Source organism: Gobius niger (genome assembly GCF_951799975.1).
Source record: "Gobius niger genome assembly, chromosome: 2".
NCBI lineage: Eukaryota > Metazoa > Chordata > Actinopteri > Gobiiformes > Gobiidae > Gobius > Gobius niger.
Window position 1 is genome coordinate 809358 of NC_136853.1, and position 26245 is coordinate 835602.

Genomic DNA, 26245 nt, shown 5'->3' on the forward strand with positions numbered 1-26245 from the left:
ACCTATATCACATGGTGGAACAAAGGGAAGGCGGGGTCGTTGTCGGCCATTTTAAAATCTTAGGCTGAACCATGTGGCGGGGGGGACTAGTTTAAACTTTGCTTTGAGTTTCCTTTTGTTTATGATTTTCGGTTTGTATTTTGTCTGTGTTCATTTGATTTGAACGCTTTGGACTCAAACTCTATTTGTTTTTATGAAATATTAAAAACTTGTTGTTTGAATTTACCCATCAACCCGTGGTACTTGCCAGTGGGAGGTCCTTTACCATTAGGAGAGGTGTGGTCAGAGAGGTTGTTCATGCACATTGAAGTGTCTTTTGTTATATGTTTGTCGAGTCTGCCTGCCCATCTGTGTCCAGCTCCTCCAGGCCAGTGGGGGGCAGTGAAGATGTTTGTGCTGAATCCGGAGGATATTCATATTCCAGGGACCAACAGGAAGCATGTGTGCTGTGTGGAGAAGGCCCTCGCAGGGCGTAAGGAGCGACCGCTGGGATCCGTGAAGAAGAGTGAAGGAACCTGTCTGTCTGTCTGTCTGTCTGTCTGTCTGTCTGTCTGTCTGTCTGTCTGTCTGTCTGTCTGTCTGTCTGTCTGTCTGTCTGTCTGTCTCTCTCAGGTGAGGGAGGGGCTGGGCTCATGGGGCCTTCTCAGGGAGTATGCGACTGCCTTGCACCTTTCTGACAAATCTGTTGGCTCTCTGGGGGCCCCTGCTTGCTTGGGGGCCCAGGGAGCTGCCTGCCTTGCCTAATGGCAAACTACGCCTCTGTCCACCCGGCTTTGTCAGCTACGGCACAGGACTGTCTGTGTCTTGGACATTTGTTGGCTGGAATGGACTCGGCATTGGAAAATACACTTATCACCATTTTTGTCCCTTTCTAAGAAACCCGTATGTTGCACATTTATATACGATATCATTCTGCTGGATCGGGATACTTTGTAATATTTCTCTTTTGTTTATTTGTTTTTGGATATTTGTACTGAACTGTAAAAAAAAAAAAAAAAAAGAAGTAGTTCAAAAAAATATGAAAGAACAAGTGGGGGTTATGAACCAGTGTGTTACTTTTTGGTGTGGGCGGGGCTACACACCGGTGCTGTGTTGTGTGTTTCCGCCGTCTTTACCAGCATCTGAAGCCCTTCACATGAACATGCGTTTAAAGAACAGTTTTAAAAACAGGCACAGAAGAAGCCTGTCTAATGTGCAGAGGAGCTCATTCCATCATGATCCCCTCTGAGCTTTGGGTGGTCTTTGGGACTCTGAGGAGGAGATGGAGCTCAGAGAGGTACAGTGGGCCAGGCAGCCAGTGAAGTGAGGAGAAAATGAAAGAAAAGTACGAGCTGCAGTCGAGAGACACAGGACTGACTGACCCCTAATCCAGTGGTCAGTGTGGATTACTCACTCAAAGTGCTGCCGTGCCAAAAGGTACTAGGAGCACTATAGAAATAATAGACTCTGAAATGGCACAAGGGTTAGACACACAGCACACATGCAGCCACGGGGGTGAGAATCAAAAGCAGTTCTAACTTGATAAAGGTTGTTACTTTCATCCTTAGGTGAACTGAAGCTGGAGCCATGGCCACATCAGCCCCTCCCTCTGTGATTAAGGCCCTCAAGGATGCTCTGGATGACCTTGTGGATGAACAGATTACAGAGTTCAAGATGTACCTGGGAGACAAGGATCTGCTGGGAAAGTCTGAGGTCATCAGGAGAAGTAAACTAGAGAAAAGATCCCGGGCTGAGATCGTGGAGGTCATGTTGGAAACTCACGGCATCTTCGCCTACGATGTTGTGAAGAAAGTCTTGAGGACCATGAACAAAAACGAAACAGCAGACGAGCTGTGTGACTGCCCCTATGACCCCGAAGGTAAGACTGACCTATGACCCCGCTCTTCTGTCTGGGAGATTACCCTCAACAGCTCTATCCTCGCTTTGTAACCTTTGATTTAAAAAAAAACAACGTAACAAGTAATCCACATCTTACCCAGTTTACCTTTGTATCGGAGAGCTCTTTCTCCATCAGCCTGGAGGACTCCACTTCTTGCCCCGCTTCTCTGTGGAGTCCCCCAGGTTCCTGTCTCTGGACCCGCCCTGTTTCCATTATACCTCCTCTTGTGTGAGAGTTGGAAAAGGCATAGTACAGAGTAGCAAGGGGACCAAGGGGCTGGGCTCATGGGGCCTTCTCAGGGAGTATGCGACTGCCTTGCACCTTTCTGACAAATCTGTTGGCTCTCTGGGGGCCCCTGCTTGCTTGGGGGCCCAGGGAGCTGCCTGCCTTGCCTAATGGCAAACTACGCCTCTGTCCACCCGGCTTTGTCAGCTACGGCACAGGACTGTCTGTGTCTTGGACATTTGTTGGCTGGAATGGACTCGGCATCGGAAAATACACTTATCACCATTTTTGGTGAACACTCAGTCTGCTCGTGCCCGCGGAGTGGAGTTCTGTCTGGCGGGGGTGGGACCCCTCAGTGAGGGGGGGTAGAAAAGCTCCTTCTCAGCGAGTCTGCATCGACACCACACTTTCATGATTTTTGCCACATTGTCCAATCCAATTCAACTTTCTTTATAATGCACTTTAAAAACAACATAGTTGACCAAAGTGCAGAACACAACAGCAAAAGGTCACAGTAAAAATGAAGAGCACATAGGTAAAAAGAATACAAGGAATACAGGCAAAAAATAAAAAAATAAAGATAAAGATACAAATGTTGCGCTGTGAGGACGGTGGGGGCGAGGGACAGTGCGTCTGAAAGTCACAGCTCGAATTTCTTTGTTGAGTGAACCTCTGGAGGTCCCTCACTGAGGCCTGAGTGGAAGGGTGGAGGGGGAGGGAGTGGTTTCGGAAAGGCCCCATGTGTCTTCTTCTTCTTTTTCTTCTTCTTCTTGTGGCTTTCCGGCAGACTCACGCCAAGAGGCACATTGCTGCCTTTCTCTGGCTACTCGGGGCTACTACACCCCTACCTCACACTCGGTCCTGAACCAACCTTTTGTAAATGATGTTTGGTTTCTAGTTAGTCTTTATTCATTTGATTGAACACTTGTTTTATGTAAAAAGTTGCCAGCTAATGGTCCTCACCTGTGGGAGGTCCTTTCCCATTAGGGGAGGGATAAGAGCTGCCTGTTGCAGTCACGTGTGTGTCATTGAAAGAATAATTGTGTGGTAAGAACTATACTTGTCAGTCTGGCTGCCCATGTCGACCCCTCGTGGCCCCCACACTTAGAACATAGTCTTTGAAAGTCAGGTGTCTGTGGATTTGCCGTGTGTCTGAAAGAACCGTCTCATGTGTAACTGTGTCTGTGTTCAACAGAAATCCTTCAATCATGTAAAAACAGCATGAAGTCAGAGCTGAGAAAGAGGTTTGAGTTTCTGTCTGAGGGAGTGAGCTCCAGGAAACAGATGGAGTTTAATGACGGCTACACTGAGCTCTTCATCACTGAGGGAGACTGTGGGCGGGTCAATGAGGAGCATGAGGTCAGACAGATGGAGAGAGACTCCAGGAGGTCAGGCCAGGAGAAGACCGTTCGCTGCCAGGACATCTTCAAAGGCACTGACCAGAGAGGAAAGCCAATCAGAGCGGTGCTGACTGTGGGCGTGGCCGGAGCGGGGAAGACGGTGCTGACTCAGAAGTTCAGTCTGGACTGGGCTGAAGGCAAAGAAAACCAGGACGTGGAGCTGCTTTTCCACTTCACCTTCAGAGAGCTCAACATGCTCAGAAGCAGAAAGTTCAGCCTGGTGGAGCTGCTGCACCACTGCTTCAGTCAGACCAAAGATCTCTTCAGCTTTAACGGTCTCCAGCTGCTCTTCATCTTGGACGGTCTGGACGAGTACAGTCTTCCTCTGGACTTCAGCATTAAGGTCCTGATGGATCCCACAGAGAGCGCCTCAGTGGAGGAGCTGCTGGTGAACCTCATCAGGGGGAACCTGCTTCCCTCCGCTCGCCTCTGGATAACCACACGCCCCGCGGCGGCCAATCAGATCCCTGAGGAGTGCGTCTCCATGGTGACAGAGGTGCGAGGGTTCACAGACGAACAGAAAGAGCAGTACTTCAGGAAGAGGTTCACAGACGAGGCCCCCAAAGTCATCTCCAACATCAAGACATCACGGAGCCTCTTCATCATGTGCCACCTCCCGGTCATCTGCTGGATCATCTCTGATGTTCTGCTCCATCTGATAAACACAAACACTGAAGATCTTCCAACAACCCTCACTGAGATGTACGTCCACTTCCTGGTGGTCCAAGTCAAAGTCAAGAACAAAAAGTACGAAGGCCAAAAAGAGTCAGTTGATCCCTGGACCGAAAAGACCAGGGAGATGGTGAAGTCTCTGGGAAAACTGGCCTTTGAGAAGCTGCTGAACGGAAAGCTGATCTTCTACGAGAGTGACCTGAGCGAGTGTGGGCTGGACTCTGAGGAGATCGCTCAGTCCGGAGTCTTCACACAGGTGTTCAGTGAGCAGCCAGGCCAAGGAGAGAGCAAAGTCTACTGCTTCATCCATCTGAGTGTGCAGGAGTTCCTGGCTGCTCTTCACGTCCATCAGACCTTCTACAGCTCTGGAGAGAACCTGCTGTCCCCACCACGCTCCTCCAAGAGACTTGGGTCAACTTCAAGAAGGTCATCTAAGCAGTTGCTTAAACATCCAATATTTAAGATTTTCAAAAGAAGCCCTGAAACCTTCTACGGCTCTGCTGTGGACCAGGCCTTACAGAGTCCAAACGGACACCTGGACCTGTTCCTGCGCTTCCTCCTGGGGCTGTCTCTGCCGACCAATCAGAGGCTGCTGCAGGGTCTGCTGATTGAAACAGGAAGTGACTTGACCAATCAGAGGACAGTGAAGTACGTCAAACAGAAGCTGGATGAAAGGGGCGTGTCTGCAGAGCGGAGGCTGAACCTGCTGCACTGTCTGAGCGAGCTGAACGACCGCAGTCTGGTGGAGGAGATCCAGAAGGTCATGAGAGAAGGACGTCTCTCTGACACATACATGTCTCCAGCTCAGTGGTCCGCCCTGTCCTTCCTCCTGCTGTCCTCAGACTCAGACCTGGAGCACTTTGACCTCAGGAAATACTGTCCCACAGAGCTGGGTCTCCTGGGTCTGCTGCCCGTCGTCAAAGCCTCCACCAAAGCCACGTGAGTTTCCTCCCTCAGCTGTGTCCTGTGTGTGGACATGGTCAGACATGGTCAGTGATGTCTCCTCTCTCCTCAGCCTGTCCTTCTGTGGTCTGAGATCTCGTTGCTGTGGTCCTGGTGGTCCTCTGGCCTCAGTGCTCAGCTCCTCCAGTCTCAAACACCTGGACCTCAGTAACAATGACCTCCAGGACTCAGGAGTGAAGCTGCTGTGTGAGGGACTGAAGAGCGCCCCCTGCAGGCTGGACACTCTCAGGTGAGTCTCAGAACAGTGGAAACAGCAGCTCACATCAGTTACGATGGATGTTTCCTCAGTGTCAGCTTAGTGTCTACCGTGTGCTCCAGATGATTATGCAGATGTTATTTCAGTGTCATGAAGGTAAAGGTTTGAATCACTCACATCCACCTCAGACGCCTGTGGGGATTCGTTTGTCAGGTTAAGCCCAGTTCCTCCGGCGCGACGCTGCTCCTGACGGGTCGGCCCAGTGGAGGATGGGTCAAATGCAGAGGACACATTTCCCTATGGGGACAATTATTAAGCAGATCACCATTTTCAAGCAATATCGGAAAGAAATAAAAAAGAGCTTTTTAGCCACAAATGGCTGTTATTACAGTTTCTACATCTGATAGGTGCAGGGGCGGATCTAGAAGGGTGGCACAGGGTGGCACAGTGGAGGTCTTGCCACCCCAGCTGCCATGTCTCACATCTAGTTCTAGTTGGAACACTCGACCCATGACAGTTAGAGAAACAAAGGTGTGACCATTAAGAGGCATTAGACAGGAACGTATTTTAAAATATCTGCAGGTACAGGTGTGTGAGTGGGCGGGACGAGGGGAGTGGCCTATGAAAGAGATGCACTTTATGTATTGTGTAGTTGTTGTGCCTGTTTTGTCTGTAATGCACTGCTTGTGTGTTGTGGCTTATATGTTTTGTATTTTGTATGTTTTTGTCTTGTTTTTTATGGGGCTGCGGATGGAAATGAGCCTCGAGCTAAATCCGGCATATTTACAGCACTAGTGTCTGTTCATTAATGTGCACTGTCCCTTTCAAATAATAAATAAATGAAATGAAATGACATCTGCTCTGAAAGCTCCTCGGGTGCTTCACAGGCTCACTCTCAGTTAGTACTTATACCTAGTCTGTTTGGGGACAGCCAAAAACTGTCCCGGGGGTCTGGGGTGAAATCAAACACTTGTTTATGGTACAGAGCCCTTATGACGATATGTGGACCACCCTGGGATCAAAGGTCAAGTTGTTGACAAAAAGCAACAGTTTTGGACATTGTCCCTGTTGGAATTGTCTTTTTTCACACTCTTTTTGGTTCCTAAGTGCATTTTGGGTCAAGCTGGGAGGCTGATCATCAAGAGTCTGATCTGGGTCGAGTGATCTGAGTGAATCAGTCTGACTCTCAAGTTACAGAGGTCAAAGGGGGTCAGAGACACTTCTGTTTCTCCTTAATGACATTTGTCATTGCTTTTTAGCCACCGATTCTAAATGAATGTCGGGATGGGGCTGATATTAGCGTTTGTACATCTCACGAGTCTGTACGATCATGAGCCAAAGCGAGAAGTGCGTGTGACCGGAGCTCCTATCAAAGGTCCAGCCAAAGAGCCAATACATTTCATTTGGGGTGTTTCAGCATTGGAAAAAGTGCCCCCAGTGGAAGGCTTTTGTCTGAAAATAATCTGCAATGAAGAAACTGTAAAATCAGCCCCATGCCTATATTCATTTAGAATATGTGGCTAAAAAGCAATGACCAATTCCATTGAGGAGACGGTGAGTAAAGTCTGACCAGTGACTTCAGATCTTCATATTCAGCAACCACTCCTGGAGATGATCATGCTGAATCTGCAGCCTCCTGGCTTGAGCAAAAATGGATTCAGGAACCAAAAAGTTCTTAAAGGTCTTAAAATATTCCAACAAGGCCACTTTCCAAAACCCAGGTCAACCATTTTAGCACCAGTGTCGCTCCTCAGCCTGCCCTTCTGTGGTCTGACCTCTGACTGCTGTGGTCCTGGTGGTCCTCTGTCCTCAGTGATGTCTCCTCTGTCTCCTCTCTCCTCAGGCTGTCCTTCTGTGGTCTGACCTCTGACTGCTGTGGTCCTGGTGGTCCTCTGTCCTCAGTGATGTCTCCTCTGTCTCCTCTCTCCTCAGGCTGTCCTTCTGTGGTCTGACCTCTGACTGCTGTGGTCCTCTGGCCTCAGTGCTCAGCTCCTCCAGTCTCAAACACCTGGACCTCAGTATGAATGACCTCCAGGAGTCAGGAGTGGAGCTGCTGTGTGAGGGACTGAAGAGCGCCCCCTGCAGGCTGGACACTCTCAGGTGAGTCTCAGAACAGTGGAAACAGCAGCTCACATCAGTTACGACGGTGCAGCTGAACACATGGATGTTTCCTCAGTGTCAGTTTCACAAAGGGCAACATGAGAAGTCAGACAGAATAACAATGACTCTGTTCTCTGACTTACTTTGCTCCACTGGTTTGTACTTTGCACTTGTGTATTTTGAACAGCTCATCCCTTTATTCATCATGTTTTTGTAAACATTAAGCCATATCAACCAAGAACTAAAGCTCATGTAAAGCAGGGCTCAGGGCCAAGACCCCATATGTGCATATTTTAGTCATTAAAACGTTTTAAGATGAGATCAGTTTGAAACTTTTACGACATATTATTTATAATAATCTGAACAAAAAATGCATTTCTGCAAAATGTTTATGTGTGAAAACAAGAGCGAGTCTGTAGTTCAGACTCTGCATTGTGGCTTTATGTAAATGAGTGAACAGCGAGGAGCAGACAGGACCCCCGGACCCCTGGTTATACCGGTGTCCCCCCCCCGGACCCCTGGTTATACCGGTGCCCCCCGGACCCCTGGTTATACCGGTGTCTCCCGGACCCCTGGTTATACCGGTGTCCCCCCCCGGACCCCTGGTTATACCCGTGCCCCCCGGACCCCTGGTTATACCGGTGTCCCCCCACCCCTGGTTATACCGGTGCCCCCGGACCCCTGGTTATACCGGTGTCTCCCGGACCCCTGGTTATACCGGTGCCCCCCCCCGGACCCCTGGTTATACCGGTGTCCCCCCCACCCCTGGTTATACCGGTGCCCCCCCGGACCCCTGGTTATACCGGTGTCCCCCCCACCCCTGGTTATACCCGTGCCCCCCGGACCCCTGGTTATACCGGTGCCTCCCGGACCCCTGGTTATACCGGTGCCCCCCCACCCCTGGTTATACCGGTGCCCCCGGACCCCTGGTTATACCGGTGCCTCCCGGACCCCTGGTTATACCGGTGCCCCCCCACCCCTGGTTATACCGGTGTCCCCCGGACCCCTGGTTATACCGGTGTCCCCCCCACCCCTGGTTATACCGGTGCCCCCCCACCCCTGGTTATACCGGTGTCCCCCGGACCCCTGGTTATACCGGTGACCCCCCCACCCCTGGTTATACCGGTGCCCCCCCCCGGACCCCTGGTTATACCCGTGCCCCCGGACCCCTGGTTATACCCGTGCCCCCGGACCCCTGGTTATACCCGTGCCCCCGGACCCCTGGTTATACCGGTGCCCCCGGACCCCTGGTTATACCGGTGCCCCCCCACCCCTGGTTATACCGGTGCCCCCCGGACCCCTGGTTATACCGGTGCCCCCCCACCCCTGGTTATACCGGTGTCCCCCGGACCCCTGGTTGTACCGGTGTCTCCCGGACCCCTGGTTATACCGGTGCCCCCCCCCGGACCCCTGGTTATACCGGTGCCCCCCCCCGGACCCCTGGTTATACCGGTGCCCCCCCACCCCTGGTTATACCGGTGCCCCCCGGACCCCTGGTTATACCGGTGCCCCCCCCCGGACCCCTGGTTATACCGGTGCCCCCCCACCCCTGGTTATACCGGTGCCCCCGGACCCCTGGTTATACCGGTGTCCCCCCCACCCCTGGTTATACCGGTGCCTCCCGGACCCCTGGTTATACCGGTGCCCCCCCCCGGACCCCTGGTTATACCGGTGTCCCCCGGACCCCTGGTTGTACCGGTGCCCCCCGGACCCCTGGTTATACCGGTGCCCCCCCCCGGACCCCCGGTTATACCGGTGTCCCCCCCCGGACCCCTGGTTATACCGGTGCCCCCGGACCCCTGGTTATACCGGTTGAGCGGAGAATATTTTCCCTCGTTCTCCGTTTAGATGAACGGCTTCGCGCTCGACCGAAGTGTCAGGACAACGAGGTGGAGACAAAGCACAAAGTGTCAAACGTGGGCTCCTCCGCTGCGTCCCCTCAGCCTGGGTTCCTGTGTTCACCTCCTGCACCGGCTCTTCAGGCCATCAAAGGTGTTGACACCATTTAAAGCGCTCCTTTTGAGGAATGGCATAAACAAACCTCTGTTCAGAGCGCCGCCATGTTGGATTACGTGGGACTCTCACGAGAGGATGTGTCGCGTTTAGGCTAAAAATAGGTTTGGTGCTTGAACGGCATCTTTTACCTCCATTGTAACAAGAAACTATACCTGAAACATTGATCGTTGCTGTGGTCCTCTGGCCTCAGTGCTCAGCTCCTATAGGGTCAGTGATGTCTCCTCTCTCCTCAGCCTGTCCTTCTGTGGTCTGACCTCTCGTAGCTGTGGTCCTGGTGGTCCTCTGTCCTCAGTGATGTCTCCTCTGTCTCCTCTCTCCTCAGCCTGTCCTTCTGTGGTCTGACCTCTGACTGCTGTGGTCCTCTGGCCTCAGTGCTCAGCTCCTCCAGTCTGACTCTCCTGGACCTCAGTAGTAATGACCTCCAGGACTCAGGAGTGAAGCTGCTGTGTGAGGGACTGAAGAGCCCCCACACTCTCAGGTGAGTCTGTGAGTGAGTCGGGTCGGCCTTTATTTTTTGAAGGTCCACAAAAGGCCACAGTCCAGAAGGGAAACTAAGAGGAAAAAGAACAACTCTTCCACTGGATTGATTTTCTACCAAACAAACACACAGAGACACAAAGAGGAGCAAAGTGGTTCAACTGCCCTAAATACTTCAATAAATGAGAGGTCCAATGTTAGCTTCATGCTACATGCTACATGCTAAAGTCTGCCTTACAGAGCCGTTGTTCTGCTCTGAACATCAACATTGACCCGATTTTGACTTGCCTGTGTGTGTGTTAATAATGCTTATATTCTGAAAAGAGGTCAAACACACTGACCTCCGTCAAAGACTTCCTTCCCCCTCACTAAGCCACGCCCCTTAGTGTGACACGTGGCCTCTTTATAGTGAGCGTGGACCTCTCAGTGACTGTCTCCTCTCTCCTCAGCCTGTCCCTCTGTGGTCTGACCTCTGACTGCTGTGGTCCTGGTGGTCCTCTGTCCTCAGTGATGTCTCCTCTCTCCTCAGCCTGTCCTTCTGTGGTCTGACCTCTGACTGCTGTGGTCCTGGTGGTCCTCTGTCCTCAGTGATGTCTCCTCTGTCTCCTCTCTCCTCAGCCTGTCCCTCTGTGGTCTGACCTCTGACTGCTGTGGTCCTGGTGGTCCTCTGTCCTCAGTGATGTCTCCTCTGTCTCCTCTCTCCTCAGCCTGTCCTTCTGTGGTCTGACCTCTGACTGCTGTGGTCCTGGTGGTCCTCTGTCCTCAGTGATGTCTCCTCTGTCTCCTCTCTCCTCAGGCTGTCCCTCTGTGGTCTGACCTCTGACTGCTGTGGTCCTCTGGCCTCAGTGCTCAGCTCCTCCAGTCTGACTCTCCTGGACCTCAGTAACAATGACCTCCAGGACTCAGGAGTGGAGCTGCTGTGTGAGGGACTGAAGAGCGCCCCCTGCAGGCTGGACACTCTCAGGTGACGCGCTCCCATCATGCACTCTGCTGCTCTTAAAGACAACAATCCAAATGTTTCCTCATGAACCGGATGATTTTGCTGAGACTCCATTAGAAACCAATGAGTCTGATCAATCCTTTGTCTTTAGGCTGTCTGGATGCATGGTCACCGAGAGGGGCGGGGCTTCTCTGGCCGCCACTCTGAGCTCCGCCCCCTTCCATCTAAAAGAGTTAGACCTGAGCTACAACCATCCAGGATCCTCCAGAGAGAAGCTGACCTCTCTACAGGCCTCACAGCGCCCCCTGCAGACCCTCAGGTGAGTGCTGACCTCTCTATGGGCCTCACAGCGCCCCCTGCAGACGCTCAGGTGAGCGCTGACCTCTCTACAGGCCTCACAGCGCCCCCTGCAGACCCTCAGGTGAGTGTTGACCTCTCTACAGGCCTCACAGCGCCCCCTGCAGACCCTCAGGTGAGTGTTGACCTCTCTACAGGCCTCACAGCGCCCCCTGCAGACCCTCAGGTGAGTGTTGACCTCTCTACAGGCCTCACAGCGCCCCCTGCAGACGCTCAGGTGAGCGCTGACCTCTCTAAGGGCCTCACAGCGCCCCCTGCAGACGCTCAGGTGAGCGCTGACCTCTCTAAGGGCCTCACAGCGCCCCCTGCAGACGCTCAGGTGAGTGTTGACCTCTCTACAGGCCTCACAGCGCCCCCTGCAGACCCTCAGGTGAGTGCTGACCTCTCTACAGGCCTCACAGCGCCCCCTGCAGATGCTCAGGTGAGTGCTGACCTCTCTACAGGCCTCACAGCGCCCCCTGCAGACGCTCAGGTGAGTGCTGACCTCTCTACAGGCCTCACAGCGCCCCCTGCAGATGCTCAGGTGAGTGCTGACCTCTCTACAGGCCTCACAGCGCCCCCTGCAGACCCTCAGGTGAGTGCTGACCTCTCTACAGGCCTCACAGCGCCCCCTGCAGACGCTCAGGTGAGTGTTGACCTCTCTACAGGCCTCACAGCGCCCCCTGCAGACCCTCAGGTGAGTGTTGACCTCTCTACAGGCCTCACAGCGCCCCCTGCAGACCCTCAGGTGAGTGTTGACCTCTCTACAGGCCTCACAGCGCCCCCTGCAGACCCTCAGGTGAGTGTTGACCTCTCTACAGGCCTCACAGCGCCCCCTGCAGACCCTCAGGTGAGTGTTGACCTCTCTACTGGCCTCACAGCGCCCCCTGCAGACGCTCAGGTGAGTGTTGACCTCTCTACAGGCCTCACAGCGCCCCCTGCAGACGCTCAGGTGAGTGCTGACCTCTCTACAGGCCTCACAGCGCCCCCTGCAGACGCTCAGGTGAGTGTTGACCTCACTACAGGCCTCACAGCGCCCCCTGCAGACGCTCAGGTGAGTGCTGACCTCTCTACAGGCCTCACAGCGCCCCCTGCAGACGCTCAGGTGAGCGCTGACCGCTATACAGGCCTCACAGCGCCCCCTGCAGACGCTCAGGTGAGTGCTGACCTCTCTACAGGCCTCACAGCGCCCCCTGCAGACGCTCAGGTGAGTGCTGACCGCTATACAGGCCTCACAGCGCCCCCTGCAGACCCTCAGGTGAGTGTTGACCTCTCTACAGGCCTCACAGCGCCCCCTGCAGACGCTCAGGTGAGTGCTGACCTCTCTACAGGCCTCACAGCGCCCCCTGCAGACGCTCAGGTGAGTGCTGACCTCTCTACAGGCCTCACAGCGCCCCCTGCAGACCCTCAGGTGAGTGCTGACCTCTCTACAGGCCTCACAGCGCCCCCTGCAGACCCTCAGGTGAGTGCTGACCTCTCTACAGGCCTCACAGCGCCCCCTGCAGACCCTCAGGTGAGTGTTGACCTCTCTACAGGCCTCACAGCGCCCCCTGCAGACGCTCAGGTGAGTGTTGACCTCTCTACAGGCCTCACCCCCCCCTTGCAGACCCTCAGGTGAGTGTTGACCTCTCTACAGGCCTCACAGCGCCCCCTGCAGACGCTCAGGTGAGTGCTGACCGCTCTACAGGCCTCACAGCGCCCCCTGCAGACCCTCAGGTGAGTGTTGACCTCTCTACAGGCCTCACAGCGCCCCCTGCAGACGCTCAGAATCAGATCTGTAAAATCCTTCCAAGTGTGGAGTCGTTAAAGGGTGGAGTCTGTAAAGGGTGGAGTCTGTAAAGGGCGGAGTCTATATAGGGTGGAGTCTGTAAAGGGAGGAGTCTGTAAAGGGCCATGACACTGTTGACCAATCAGGACCGAAGCATGAAGGACGAGGCTCAGAGACTCTGGTTCAGCTCAGTCTGGTTTTCTGTTCCAGGTTGGATCCTGAGGGAGAGAAGTTCATGGTCCCAGGTCTGAGGAAATGTGAGTATGAGGATGATGTTCCAGTGTGGGTTATGAGGATGATGTTCCAGTGTGAGGGTTATGAGGATGATGTTCCAGTGTGGGTTATGAGGATGATGTTCCAGTGTGTGGGTTATGAGGATGATGTTCCAGTGTGAGGGTTATGAGGATGATATTCCAGTGTGGGTTATGAGGATGATGTTCCAGTGTGGGTTATGAGGATGATGTTCCAGTGTGGGTTATGAGGATAATGTTCCAGTGTGTGAGTTATGAGGATGATGTTCCAGTGTGTGAGTTATGAGGATGATGTTCCAGTGTGAGTTATGAGGATGATGTTCCAGTGTGAGGGTTATGAGGATGATGTTCCAGTGTGGGTTATGAGGATGATGTTCCACAGTGGGTTATGAGGATGATGTTCCAGTGTGGGTTATGAGGATGATGTTCCAGTGTGAGGGTTATGAGGATGATGTTCCAGTGTGAGTTATGAGGATGATGTTCCAGTGTGTGGGTTATGAGGATGATGTTCCAGTGTGAGTTATGAGGATGATGTTCCAGTGTGAGTTATGAGGATGATGTTCCAGTGTGAGTTATGAGGATGATGTTCCAGTGTGGGTTATGAGGATGATGTTCCAGTGTGGGTTATGAGGATGATGTTCCAGTGTGAGGGTTATGAGGATGATGTTCCAGTGTGTGGGTTATGAGGATGATGTTCCAGTGTGAGGTTTATGAGGATGATGTTCCAGTGTGTGAGTTATGAGGATGATGTTCCAGTGTGGGTTATGAGGATGATGTTCCAGTGTGTGGGTTATGAGGATGATGTTCCAGTGTGGGTTATGAGGATTATGTTCCAGTGTGAGGGTTATGAGGATGATGTTCCAGAGTGTGGGTTATGAGGATGATGTTCCAGTGTGGGTTATGAGGATGATGTTCCAGTGTGTGGGTTATGAGGATGATGTTCCAGTGTGAGTTATGAGGATGATGTTCCAGTGTGAGGGTTATGAGGATGATGTTCCAGTGTGTGGGTTATGAGGATGATGTTCCAGTGTGAGTTATGAGGATGATGTTCCAGTGTGAGGGTTATGAGGATGATGTTCCAGTGTGTGGGTTATGAGGATGATGTTCCAGTGTGGGTTATGAGGATGATGTTCCAGTGTGGGTTATGAGGATGATGTTCCAGTGTGTGAGTTATGAGGATGATGTTCCAGTGTGGGTTATGAGGATGATGTTCCAGTGTGGGTTATGAGGATGATGTTCCAGTGTGTGGGTTATGAGGATGATGTTCCAGTGTGTGGGTTATGAGGATGATGTTCCAGTGTGTGGGTTATGAGGATGATGTTCCAGTGTGTGGGTTATGAGGATGATGTTCCAGTGTGTGGGTTATGAGGATGATGTTCCAGTGTGTGAGTTATGAGGATGATGTTCCAGTGTGTGGGTTATGAGGATGATGTTCCAGTGTGTGGGTTATGAGGATGATGTTCCAGTGTGTGGGTTATGAGGATGATGTTCCAGTGTGTGGGTTATGAGGATGATGCTCCAGTGTGTGGGTTATGAGGATGATGTTCCAGTGTGTGGGTTATGAAGATGATGTTCCAGTGTGTGGGTTATGAGGATGATGTTCCAGTGTGGGTTATGAGGATGATGTTCCAGTGTGTGAGTTATGAGGATGATGTTCCAGTGTGTGAGTTATGAGGATGATGTTCCAGTGTGTGGGTTATGAGGATGATGTTCCAGTGTGGGTTATGAGGATGATGTTCCAGTGTGTGAGTTATGAGGATGATGTTCCAGTGTGTGGGTTATGAGGATGATGTTCCAGTGTGAGTTATGAGGATGATGTTCCAGTGTGGGTTATGAGGATGATGTTCCAGTGTGTGAGTTATGAGGATGATGTTCCAGTGTGAGTTATGAGGATGATGTTCCAGTGTGTGAGTTATGAGGATGATGTTCCAGTGTGTGAGTTATGAGGATGATGTTCCAGTGTGTGGGTTATGAGGATGATGTTCCAGTGTGGGTTATGAGGATGATGTTCCAGTGTGTGGGTTGTGAGGATGATGTTCCAGTGTGTGAGTTATGAGGATGATGTTCCAGTGTGTGGGTTATGAGGATGATGTTCCAGTGTGTGGGTTATGAGGATGATGTTCCAGTGTGAGTTATGAGGATGATGTTCCAGTGTGTGGGTTATGAGGATGATGTTCCAGTGTGGGTTATGAGGATGATGTTCCAGTGTGAGGGTTATGAGGATGATGTTCCAGTGTGTGGGTTATGAGGATGATGTTCCAGTGTGGGTTATGAGGATGATGTTCCAGTGTGAGTTATGAGGATGATGTTCCAGTGTGTGGGTTATGAGGATGATGTTCCAGTGTGTGAGTTATGAGGATGATGTTCCAGTGTGTGGGTTATGAGGATGATGTTCCAGTGTGGGTTATGAGGATGATGTTCCAGTGTGTGGGTTATGAGGATGATGTTCCAGTGTGGGTTATGAGGATGATGTTCCAGTGAGGGTTATGAGGATGATGTTCCAGTGAGGGTTATGAGGATGATGTTCCAGTGTGTGGGTTCTGAGGATGATGTTCCAGTGTGAGTTATGAGGATGATGTTCCAGTGTGGGTTATGAGGATGATGTTCCAGTGTGGGTTATGAGGATGATGTTCCAGTGTGTGGGTTATGAGGATGATGTTCCAGTGTGAGTTATGAGGATGATGTTCCAGTGTGAGGGTTATGAGGATGATGTTCCAGTGTGAGGGTTATGAGGATGATGTTCCAGTGTGTGGGTTATGAGGATGATGTTCCAGTGTGTGAGTTATGAGGATGATGTTCCAGTGTGTGGGTTATGAGGATGATGTTCCAGTGTGAGGGTTATGAGGATGATGTTCCAGTGTGAGTTATGAGGATGATGTTCCAGTGTGAGGGTTATGAGGATGATGTTCCAATGTGAGTTATGAGGATGATGTTCCAGTGTGTGGGTTATGAGGATGATGTTCCAGTGTGTGAGTTATGAGGATGATGTTCCAGTGTGGGTTATGAGGATGATGTTCCAGTGTGGGTTATGAGGATGATGTTCCAGTGTGGGTTATGAGGATGATGTTCCAGTGTGAGTTATGAGGATGATGTTCCAGTGTGTGGGTTATGAGGATGATGTTCCAGTGTGGGTTATGAGGATGATGTTCCAGTGTGTGGGTTATGAGGATGATGTTCCAGTGTGTGAGTTATGAGGATGATGTTCCAGTGTGGGTTATGAGGATGATGTTCCAGTGTGGGTTATGAGGATGATGTTCCAGTGTGTGGGTTATGAGGATGATGTTCCAGTGTGGGTTATGAGGATGATGTTCCAGTGTGTGGGTTATGAGGATGATGTTCCAGTGTGGGTTATGAGGATGATGTTCCAGTGTGAGGGTTATGAGGATGATGTTCCAGTGTGTGGGTTATGAGGATGATGTTCCAGTGTGGGTTATGAGGATGATGTTCCAGTGTGTGGGTTATGAGGATGATGTTCCAGTGTGGGTTATGAGGATGATGTTCCAGTGTGTGGGTTATGAGGATGATGTTCCAGTGTGAGTTATGAGGATGATGTTCCAGTGTGGGTTATGAGGATGATGTTCCAGTGTGAGGGTTATGAGGATGATGTTCCAGTGTGGGTTATGAGGATGATGTTCCAGTGTGTGGGTTATGAGGATGATGTTCCAGTGTGAGTTATGAGGATGATGTTCCAGTGTGGGTTATGAGGATGATGTTCCAGTGTGTGGGTTATGAGGATGATGTTCCAGTGTGAGTTATGAGGATGATGTTCCAGTGTGGGTTATGAGGATGATGTTCCAGTGTGGGTTATGAGGATGATGTTCCAGTGTGGGTTATGAGGATGATGTTCCAGTGTGTGAGTTATGAGGATGATGTTCCAGTGTGTGGGTTATGAGGATGATGTTCCAGTGTGTGAGTTATGAGGATGATGTTCCAGTGTGTGGGTTATGAGGATGATGTTCCAGTGTGAGGGTTATGAGGATGATGTTCCAGTGTGGGTTATGAGGATGATGTTCCAGTGTGAGTTATGAGGATGATGTTCCAGTGTGAGTTATGAGGATGATGTTCCAGTGTGGGTTATGAGGATGATGTTCCAGTGTGGGTTATGAGGATGATGTTCCAGTGTGTGGGTTATGAGGATGATGTTCCAGTGTGAGTTATGAGGATGATGTTCCAGTGTGTGGGTTATGAGGATGATGTTCCAGTGTGTGGGTTATGAGGATGATGTTCCAGTGTGGGTTATGAGGATGATGTTCCAGTGAGGGTTATGAGGATGATGTTCCAGTGTGTGGGTTATGAGGATGATGTTCCAGTGTGGGTTATGAGGATGATGTTCCAGTGTGAGGGTTATGAGGATGATGTTCCAGTGAGGGTTATGAGGATGATGTTCCAGTGTGTGGGTTCTGAGGATGATGTTCCAGTGTGAGTTATGAGGATGATGTTCCAGTGTGGGTTATGAGGATGATGTTCCAGTGTGGGTTATGAGGATGATGTTCCAGTGTGTGTTATGAGGATGATGTTCCAGTGTGTGTTATGAGGATGATGTTCCAGTGTGAGGGTTATGAGGATGATGTTCCAGTGTGTGTTATGAGGATGATGTTCCAGTGTGAGGGTTATGAGGATGATGTTCCAGTGTGGGTTATGAGGATGATGTTCCAGTGTGAGTTATGAGGATGATGTTCCAGTGTGGGTTATGAGGATGATGTTCCAGTGTGTGGGTTATGAGGATGATGTTCCAGTGTGGGTTATGAGGATGATGTTCCAGTGAGGGTTATGAGGATGATGTTCCAGTGAGGGTTATGAGGATGATGTTCCAGTGTGTGGGTTCTGAGGATGATGTTCCAGTGTGAGTTATGAGGATGATGTTCCAGTGTGGGTTATGAGGATGATGTTCCAGTGTGGGTTATGAGGATGATGTTCCAGTGTGTGGGTTATGAGGATGATGTTCCAGAGTGTGGGTTATGAGGATGATGTTCCAGTGTGTGGGTTATGAGGATGATGTTCCAGTGTGTGAGTTATGAGGATGATGTTCCAGTGTGTGGGTTATGAGGATGATGTTCCAGTGTGAGGGTTATGAGGATGATGTTCCAGTGTGAGGGTTATGAGGATGATGTTCCAGTGTGAGTTATGAGGATGATGTTCCAGTGTGAGGGTTATGAGGATGATGTTCCAATGTGAGTTATGAGGATGATGTTCCAGTGTGTGGGTTATGAGGATGATGTTCCAGTGTGGGTTATGAGGATGATGTTCCAGTGTGTGGGTTATGAGGATGATGTTCCAGTGTGGGTTATGAGGATGATGTTCCAGTGTGTGGGTTATGAGGATGATGTTCCAGTGTGTGAGTTATGAGGATGATGTTCCAGTGTGGGTTATGAGGATGATGTTCCAGTGTGTGGGTTATGAGGATGATGTTCCAGTGTGGGTTATGAGGATGATGTTCCAGTGTGAGGGTTATGAGGATGATGTTCCAGTGTGTGGGTTATGAGGATGATGTTCCAGTGTGGGTTATGAGGATGATGTTCCAGTGTGTGGGTTATGAGGATGATGTTCCAGTGTGGGTTATGAGGATGATGTTCCAGTGTGTGGGTTATGAGGATGATGTTCCAGTGTGAGTTATGAGGATGATGTTCCAGTGTGAGTTATGAGGATGATGTTCCAGTGTGGGTTATGAGGATGATGTTCCAGTGTGTGGGTTATGAGGATGATGTTCCAGTGTGAGTTATGAGGATGATGTTCCAGTGTGTGGGTTATGAGGATGATGTTCCAGTGAGGGTTATTGTTTATTGTTTATTGTTTATTGTTTATTGTTTATTGAAAGGATCCCCATTAGCGCAGTCATGCTGTCGCTATTCTTCCTGGGGTCCCACTAAATCCATTCACAAAAAGTAAAAACAGTATTTAAATCACAAAAATGTGTATCAGTACATTTGTATATCCTACTAAAATCCTATAAAAGCTGTACATAAAAGTAGTACATATTTGCATTCAGAAAGGAATATCACATGACACGTTCATTCGCCAAAATCAATCCACATTTGTTTGTAAGAGTTTTCTCAGTAAAAATTTAAATCTCTTCTTGTCCTCCACTATCGTTAGACTATCTGGAAGTCCATTCCATGCCTGCAGAGCTCTGTATGTGAAGGTCCTCGTGATGCTATTCCATCTTACTGTTGGCAAGAGAAATTTTCTGGCCGTTGCATGTCTGGTTTTGTATTTGTGTTTCTCGTGGCTGAACAGGAGATTTTCATAAGTGATCTTTGGACATCTAGTCGACATAATACTTTTTACTGAGGATAACAGAGAGTACAAGAGTCTGTTTTTCACTGACAACCATTTTAGTTTACTCAGCATTTCCTTTGTGCTTGTCATGTAGTCACAGCACCATTCGAGCTGCTCGGTTCTGAACTACTTGTAAGGTTCTTATTCCTTCAGATGTTGCATTTGAACAGAGTGTTGGACAATAGTCCCAGTAGGACAGTCCCAGCGCTTATGTGATTAGTTTAGTAGATTGCTGTGTAAGACAGTGCTTGTATCTTTTTATCATTGAGATCGCACGTGCCATTTTTACCCCTATTATTTCTATATGTTTGGTCCAGTTTAATTTACAGTCCACTAAAACCCCCAGCAGCTTAGTTTCATATACCTGATTTATTTGAGCTCCTTCTATCTCAAGTTTTAGTTCTGGATCTGATTTAATGTTATTGTTAGACCCAACTACCATTGCAACTGTTTTTGACGTGTTTAATATCAATTTGTTTTCTTGAGTCCATTTTAACACCTGCTTTAATTCTTCACCTAATACTCGTCGCAGTTCTATTATGTCTTTTGCTGATGAATACAGAGTAGAATCGTCAGCATACGTTACTATTTTAGTTTTGTCAAGAGCCAGTGGCATTTCATTTGTGTAAATATTAAAGAGCAAAGGCCCAAGGCAGCTGCCCTGAGGCACCCCGCACGTTACCATTCTTTCTCCTGAGTAATAACCATTAAAGAAAACTGACTGAAATCTTTTTTCTAAATAGCTTTTAAACCATAATGTCGCTGTCTTCTCAAAGCCATAACTCTCTAACTTTGTCAAGATCATCTGATGATTGAGTACATCAAAGGCTGCAGAATAATCTAACATTACAGTTCCAACTATCTTCTTCTCTTCTATTTCTCCAAGCCAGTCGTCAGTTATTCGAGTCAGAGCTGTTGCAGTGGAGTGCCCGTGTTTATAGGCATGTTGATGATCAGAGAATAGGTTATTTGCGTGGAAGTAATCATAAACCTGTTCATATACTACTAGCTCCATTACTTTAGCTAGGGCTGGTAATAAACTTATTGGACGACTATTCTGTCCCGAGAATGGTGATTTTTTATCTTTAGGTAGTGGAATGACTTTTACCCTCTTCCATTCTTGAGGACATTTACTTTTGGTGAGACTTAGGTTAATGACATGACTCACTGCTGGAGCAATAATTTCTGCAGTCATTTTCAACAAGTGACAATCAATTTCATCCATGCCTGGCGGTTTATTCTTTAGATTTTTCAGAATGTTTTTAATTTTGCATGTTTCAGTATTCATAAATTGAAATTTACAACGTTTGTGTTCCATTATATTATTTTTAATTAGTTCATTTGATATTCTAGTATCATTACTGTTGGATATTGTCATCTTCAGACTCTCTACCTTTGTCGTAAAATAATCATTAAAATAGTTTGCGATCTCAATTGGTTTCGTCATAAAGTTTCCATCCACTTCTATAAATGATATTGCACGCCTCTTTTTTCTTCCCGTTAAATCATTTATTATGTTCCATGGTTTCTTATTATCATTTTTAATATTGTCGATTTTAATTCCATAGTGCAGTTTCCTCTTGTTTCTATTCAATTTTGTAGTTTGATTTCTCAGTTTACGGTAGAAAATCCAATCTTCTGCCTTTCCTGAGAGAGATGCTATTGCTTTTGCTTGTTCCCTTTGTTTTATTAGTTTCTTTAGATCTTTATCCAGCCAGGGTGTTTCTTTGTTCTTTACTGTAAACCTTTTGACTGGAGCATGCTTGTTTACTATTGACAAAAACGTATCATTCAATTTTAGTATGGCCTCGTCAACATTCTCTTGACTTATTACAGCTGCCCAATTAGCGCTTTGGATTTCCTTAATAAAATCTTCTTTTATGAACTTTTTATAAGATCTTTTGTTCAAAATGCTTGGACCACACTTTTCTATTTTGGCTTTCCTTACTGTAAGAATTAGGTTATGGTCACTGCATCCAACTTGAATAGATAGTGCTTTTGTACAAAGTTCAGGAGTATTCGTGAAGATGTGATCAATACATGTTGCGGTAATGGTTCCGTCCTGTTTTTGACATATTCTCGTAGGTTTTTTAATCAATTGTATAAAGCCATTTGCATTTGTGAAGTCGACAAGTTTGCTTTTTTGTGGGCATTTATTTGCAAGCCAATCTATATTCAAGTCACCCATAAAATAGGTTTCTGAGGCTAGATTGCTGATTTTTTCCAACATTTCTCCAATTAAACTCATATAATTACTGTCCGAACTAGGTGGGCGGTAGCAGCAACCCACTATCATTGGACTTACATGAGGTAGATGTATTTGCAACCAAATAGTTTCTACATTACAGTCCCATAGATCCTTTCTGACTTTTGCTGGTATGTTTTCCTGTATGTAAAAAGCTACTCCTCCACCGTAGCGGTTTCTGTCCCTTCTGAATATGTTGTACCCTTGTATTGCAATTTCTTCATCATCAAATGTGTCGTCTAGATGTGTTTCTGAAATCCCTAAGACGTGCAGATTGTACATGTATAATAGTTCTTTTACATCCACTAGTTTATTTCTTAAACTGTTAATGTTAACATGTGCTATTTTTAATCCCGTTTTTGGTATGTGTACATCCTTCATAATAAAATTGACATGCTCTCAACTGTGGTTAAAATCCTACAATGAGGGATGCCCTCAAGGCTTTTTTGGCGTACTACTGTTTGGTCTTGTATGTACAATTAGTTTGTCGTGCCTTAAAAATGCTATGTTTCCTTTAGCTCTTTCTTCTCTCATTTTTGGTAGTAGTTCTTTTCTTCTTCTTATGGTTTCTTCTGTATAATCTTCGTTAATAAAAACATTGGTTCCCTTTAGATTTTTGGCTCTCTGGAGGGCCGTTTGCCTGTCATTCTGCTTAAGGAATTTGACAAAGATTGAGGATGATGTTCCAGTGTGTGGGTTATGAGGATGATGTTCCAGTGTAATGTGTGTGTTGCAGACGCCTGTGAGGTCTCTCTGGATCGTAACACAGTGAACAAACATCTCCGTCTGTCTGAGGACCTTCACTCCGTGACTTATGTGAAGAAGACGGAGGCTCTATCGTATCCAGATCATGTGGACAGGTTCATCCACGTGCCTCAGGTCCTGAGCTCCTCCGGCCTGAGGGGGCGCTGTTACTGGGAGGTGGACTGGAGCCGGAGGGAGGGGAGTGTTGCGATGGCGCTGAGTTACAGAGGAATCCGCCGCAGAGACGGAGAGGAGAGCCTCTTTGGATTCAACCATCGATCCTGGAGTCTGGAGATCAGTGAAGGAAAGCGCCTCGTCAGGCACAACAACAACGAAGCAGGCCTCCCAGGTAAAGCGGGCGTGTCCTCGCGCACAGTGGGCGTGTCTTCAGGCAGAGTGGGCGTGTTCCTGGACTGGGAGGGCGGAGCTCTGTCCTTCTATGACATCACTGATGGAGGACACGCCCACCTCTACACCTTCAGCTCCGCCTTCACTGAGGAGATGTTTCCTGGGTTCTTACTGGGGGATCCAGGTGACTTTGTGACTGTGGTGGATCTGACCAATCAGAGACCGCCTCAGCTCGACCTTTGACCTCTGCACCGTCTTCTAAACAAGGCAGTTTATAAGAGAGGATGTACCAATGTAACCAGAAGATCCTCGTCTGTACCGGGGTTTTGGGGGAGTTGTTCTTTGTCTCATGCCTTCTTTTTCATCCAATCACAGTAAACGATATTATAAACATGTATTAAATCTATTATGACAAACCTGATGATTAGGCTCCGCCCACTGAGCCGGCCAATCCAGTTCTTGCTGGTTTTGGGGTGAATTCTATCTTTTTTCACACGCTGCACAAAGGTCCAGTTCAGGTTCTGATTGTTCTGGGTTTTTTACTCTTCAGAAATAAATCTTTTTATAAATGCTCTGTATGTCGTCGTCTTTTCAGCACCAAAACCAACTCACCGGATCAAACGGGGAACTATTTTGTAAGGCGCAATAATACCTTAGGAGCGCTTCAACCTCACTGCACGGATGTGGAAGTGCTCCTAAGGCTTTATTACGCCTTACAAAATAGTCCCCCTTTTTATCCACTTTCATTTTGTATGACTAGTTTAAGGCTCATGTATTTAAAGTAATAGGCCACCGATTTTACATACTGAGATATGTTCTTACCTAACCTTAGCCAAGTTAATATATCCCCATCTGGTCTTTGTCCGTGCGCTCACACATACGCAGCCTCTCCCACATGTCATATAGCTCCAAAAAAGCTCACGATAGAAGCTACAAAGCTCTTCCACGTGTTCCCTATTTAAATAAAGTTACGTGAAGTGTTTTCATGCGAAGTATATTTACAGAGAAATGTAACATGTCGATTTTATAAGCAGATAAAAAGGGGGACTATATTGTGAGGCGTAATGATACAGGAGCAAAACGTCCGCGCAGTAACTCCTAAAGACTTCCCCCGCTCACTTCCGTCAATAGAAGCTGCGTGACTTGTACAGAGCCTTTTACAACAAGCAGAAAATATATTTCCGGAAAGTGCTGCGCATTCCTACCTCATGGTGGAGCTCCTGAGTCCTGTGTCGTCGTCCGGGGTGAGTTGGAAATCTGTGAAACATTACTACACTATATACTTTCTGCTTGTTATCACAGCCCGGCACGATGCACGTAAAAGGCATTGTTCACAAGTTATCCAGGCTTCTTCAACTGTTCTCTGCTGCTCTACAAGTCACGCAGCTTCTATTGACGGAAGTGAGCGGGGGAAGTCGTATCATTACGCCTCACAATATAGTACCCCTTTTTATTTGCTTATAAAATCGACATGTTACATTTCTGTGTAAATATACTTCGCATGAAAACACTTCACTTCAGCTTTTTTGGAGCTATATGACATGTGGGAGAGGCTGCGTATGTGCTCCGTTTGCCTGACAGAGCGCACGGACAAAGACCAGACGGGGATATATTAACTCGGCTAAAGTGAGCTAAGAACATATCTCAGTATGTAAAAACGGTGGCCTGTTCCTTTAAATAGGACAAGCACAAGCTACGGGTGAAGCACAAGCTACATGTGAAACACAAGCTACAGGTGAAGCACAAGCTACATGTGAAACACAAGCTACAGGTGAAACACAAGCTACAGGTGAAGCACAAGCTACAGGTGAAGCGCAAGCTACATGTGAAACACAAGCTACATGTGAAGCACAAGCTACAGGTGAAACACAAGCTACATGTGAAACACAAGCTACATGTGAAGCACAAGCTACATGTGAAACACAAGCTACATGTGAAACACAAGCTACATGTGAAGCACAAGCTACGGGTGAAGCACAAGCTACAGGTGAAGCACAAGCTACAGGTGAAGCAAAAGCTACAGGTGAAGCACAAGCTACAGGTGAAGCACAAGCTACGGGTGAAGCACAAGCTACAGGTGAAGCACAAGCTACAGGTGAAGCACAAGCTACATGTGAAACACAAGCTACAGGTGAAGCACAAGCTATGGGTGAAGCACAAGCTACAGGTGAAGCACAAGCTACAGGTGAAGCACAAGCTACAGGTGAAGCAAAAGCTACAGGTGAAGCACAAGCTACAGGTGAAGCACAAGCTACGGGTGAAGCACAAGCTACAGGTGAAGCACAAGCTACAGGTGAAGCACAAGCTACATGTGAAACACAAGCTACAGGTGAAGCACAAGCTATGGGTGAAACACAAGCTACGGGTGAAGCACAAGCTACGGGTGAAACACAAGCTACATGTGAAGCACAAGCTACAGGTGAAGCACAAGCTACGGGTGAAGCACAAGCTACGGGTGAAACACAAGCTACAGGTGAAGCACAAGCTACAGGTGAAGCACAAGCTACGGGTGAAGCACAAGCTACAGGTGAAGCACAAGCTACGGGTGAAGCACAAGCTACAGGTGAAGCACAAGCTACAGGTGAAGCACAAGCTACAGGTGAAGCACAAGCTACAGGTGAAGCACAAGCTATGGGTGAAGCACAAGCTACAGGTGAAGCACAAGCTACATGTGAAACACAAGCTACAGGTGAAGCACAAGCTACGGGTGAAACACAAGCTACAGGTGAAACACAAGCTACGGGTGAAACACAAGCTACAGGTGAAACACAAGCTACAGGTGAAGCACAAGCTACAGGTGAAACACAAGCTACAGGTGAAACACAAGCTACGGGTGAAACACAAGCTACAGGTGAAGCACAAGCTACATGTGAAACACAAGCTACGGGTGAAACACAAGCTACAGGTGAAGCACAAGCTACGGGTGAAACACAAGCTACGGGTGAAACACAAGCTACAGGTGAAACACAAGCTACGGGTGAAACACAAGCTACGGGTGAAACACAAGCTACAGGTGAAGCACAAGCTACGGGTGAAACACAAGCTACAGGTGAGGCACAAGCTACAGGTGAAGCACAAGCTACAGGTGAAGCACAAGCTACAGGTGATGCACAAGCTACAGGTGAAACACAAGCTACGGGTGAAACACAAGCTACAGGTGAAGCACAAGCTACAGGTGAAGCACAAGCTACAGGTGAAGCACAAGCTACATGTGAAACACAAGCTACAGGTGAAGCACAAGCTACAGGTGAAACACAAGCTACATGTGAAACACAAGCTACATGTGAAACACAAGCTACATGTGAAACACAAGCTACAGGTGAAACACAAGCTACGGGTGAAACACAAGCTACATGTGAAACACAAGCTACATGTGAAACACAAGCTACATGTGAAACACAAGCTACAT

At 48.4% G+C, this 26245-nt stretch overlaps 1 protein-coding gene across 4 annotated transcripts; it reads left to right on the forward strand.

Annotated features, from left to right (window-relative positions):
- The first annotated feature begins 1616 nt into the window (after positions 1-1616).
- On the forward strand, positions 1617-23101 carry LOC306959675 (protein NLRC3-like). 4 transcript variants are annotated; one of them, XM_079551851.1, is made up of 8 exons: positions 1617-1858; positions 3300-5115; positions 5192-5368; positions 7268-7435; positions 10725-10892; positions 11020-11187; positions 13183-13229; positions 22481-23101. In XM_079551851.1, the coding sequence occupies exons 1-8, from the start codon at positions 1654-1656 to the stop codon at positions 23077-23079; spliced, it is 3348 nt and encodes a 1115-aa protein (XP_079407977.1). In that variant the 5' UTR covers positions 1617-1653; the 3' UTR covers positions 23080-23101. The 4 variants fall into 4 exon arrangements, with proteins under 4 accessions (XP_079407977.1, XP_079407978.1, XP_079407979.1 ...); XM_079551852.1 differs by lacking the exon at positions 7268-7435; XM_079551853.1 differs by lacking the exon at positions 5192-5368.
- Positions 23102-26245: the final 3144 nt, after the last annotated feature.

What these genes read in the sequence shown, in the direction of transcription:
- LOC306959675 (XM_079551851.1), top strand. Translation starts at nt 1,654, where the DNA reads ATGTACCTGGGAGACAAGGATCTGCTGGGAAAGTCTGAGGTCATCAGG. An exon ending in CTGCCCCTATGACCCCGAAG is followed by an intron (nt 1,859 to 3,299) that starts GTAAGACTGACC and finishes TGTGTTCAACAG; the next exon opens with AAATCCTTCAATCATGTAAA. An exon ending in TGCAGGCTGGACACTCTCAG is followed by an intron (nt 7,436 to 10,724) that starts GTGAGTCTCAGA and finishes CTCTCTCCTCAG; the next exon opens with GCTGTCCCTCTGTGGTCTGA.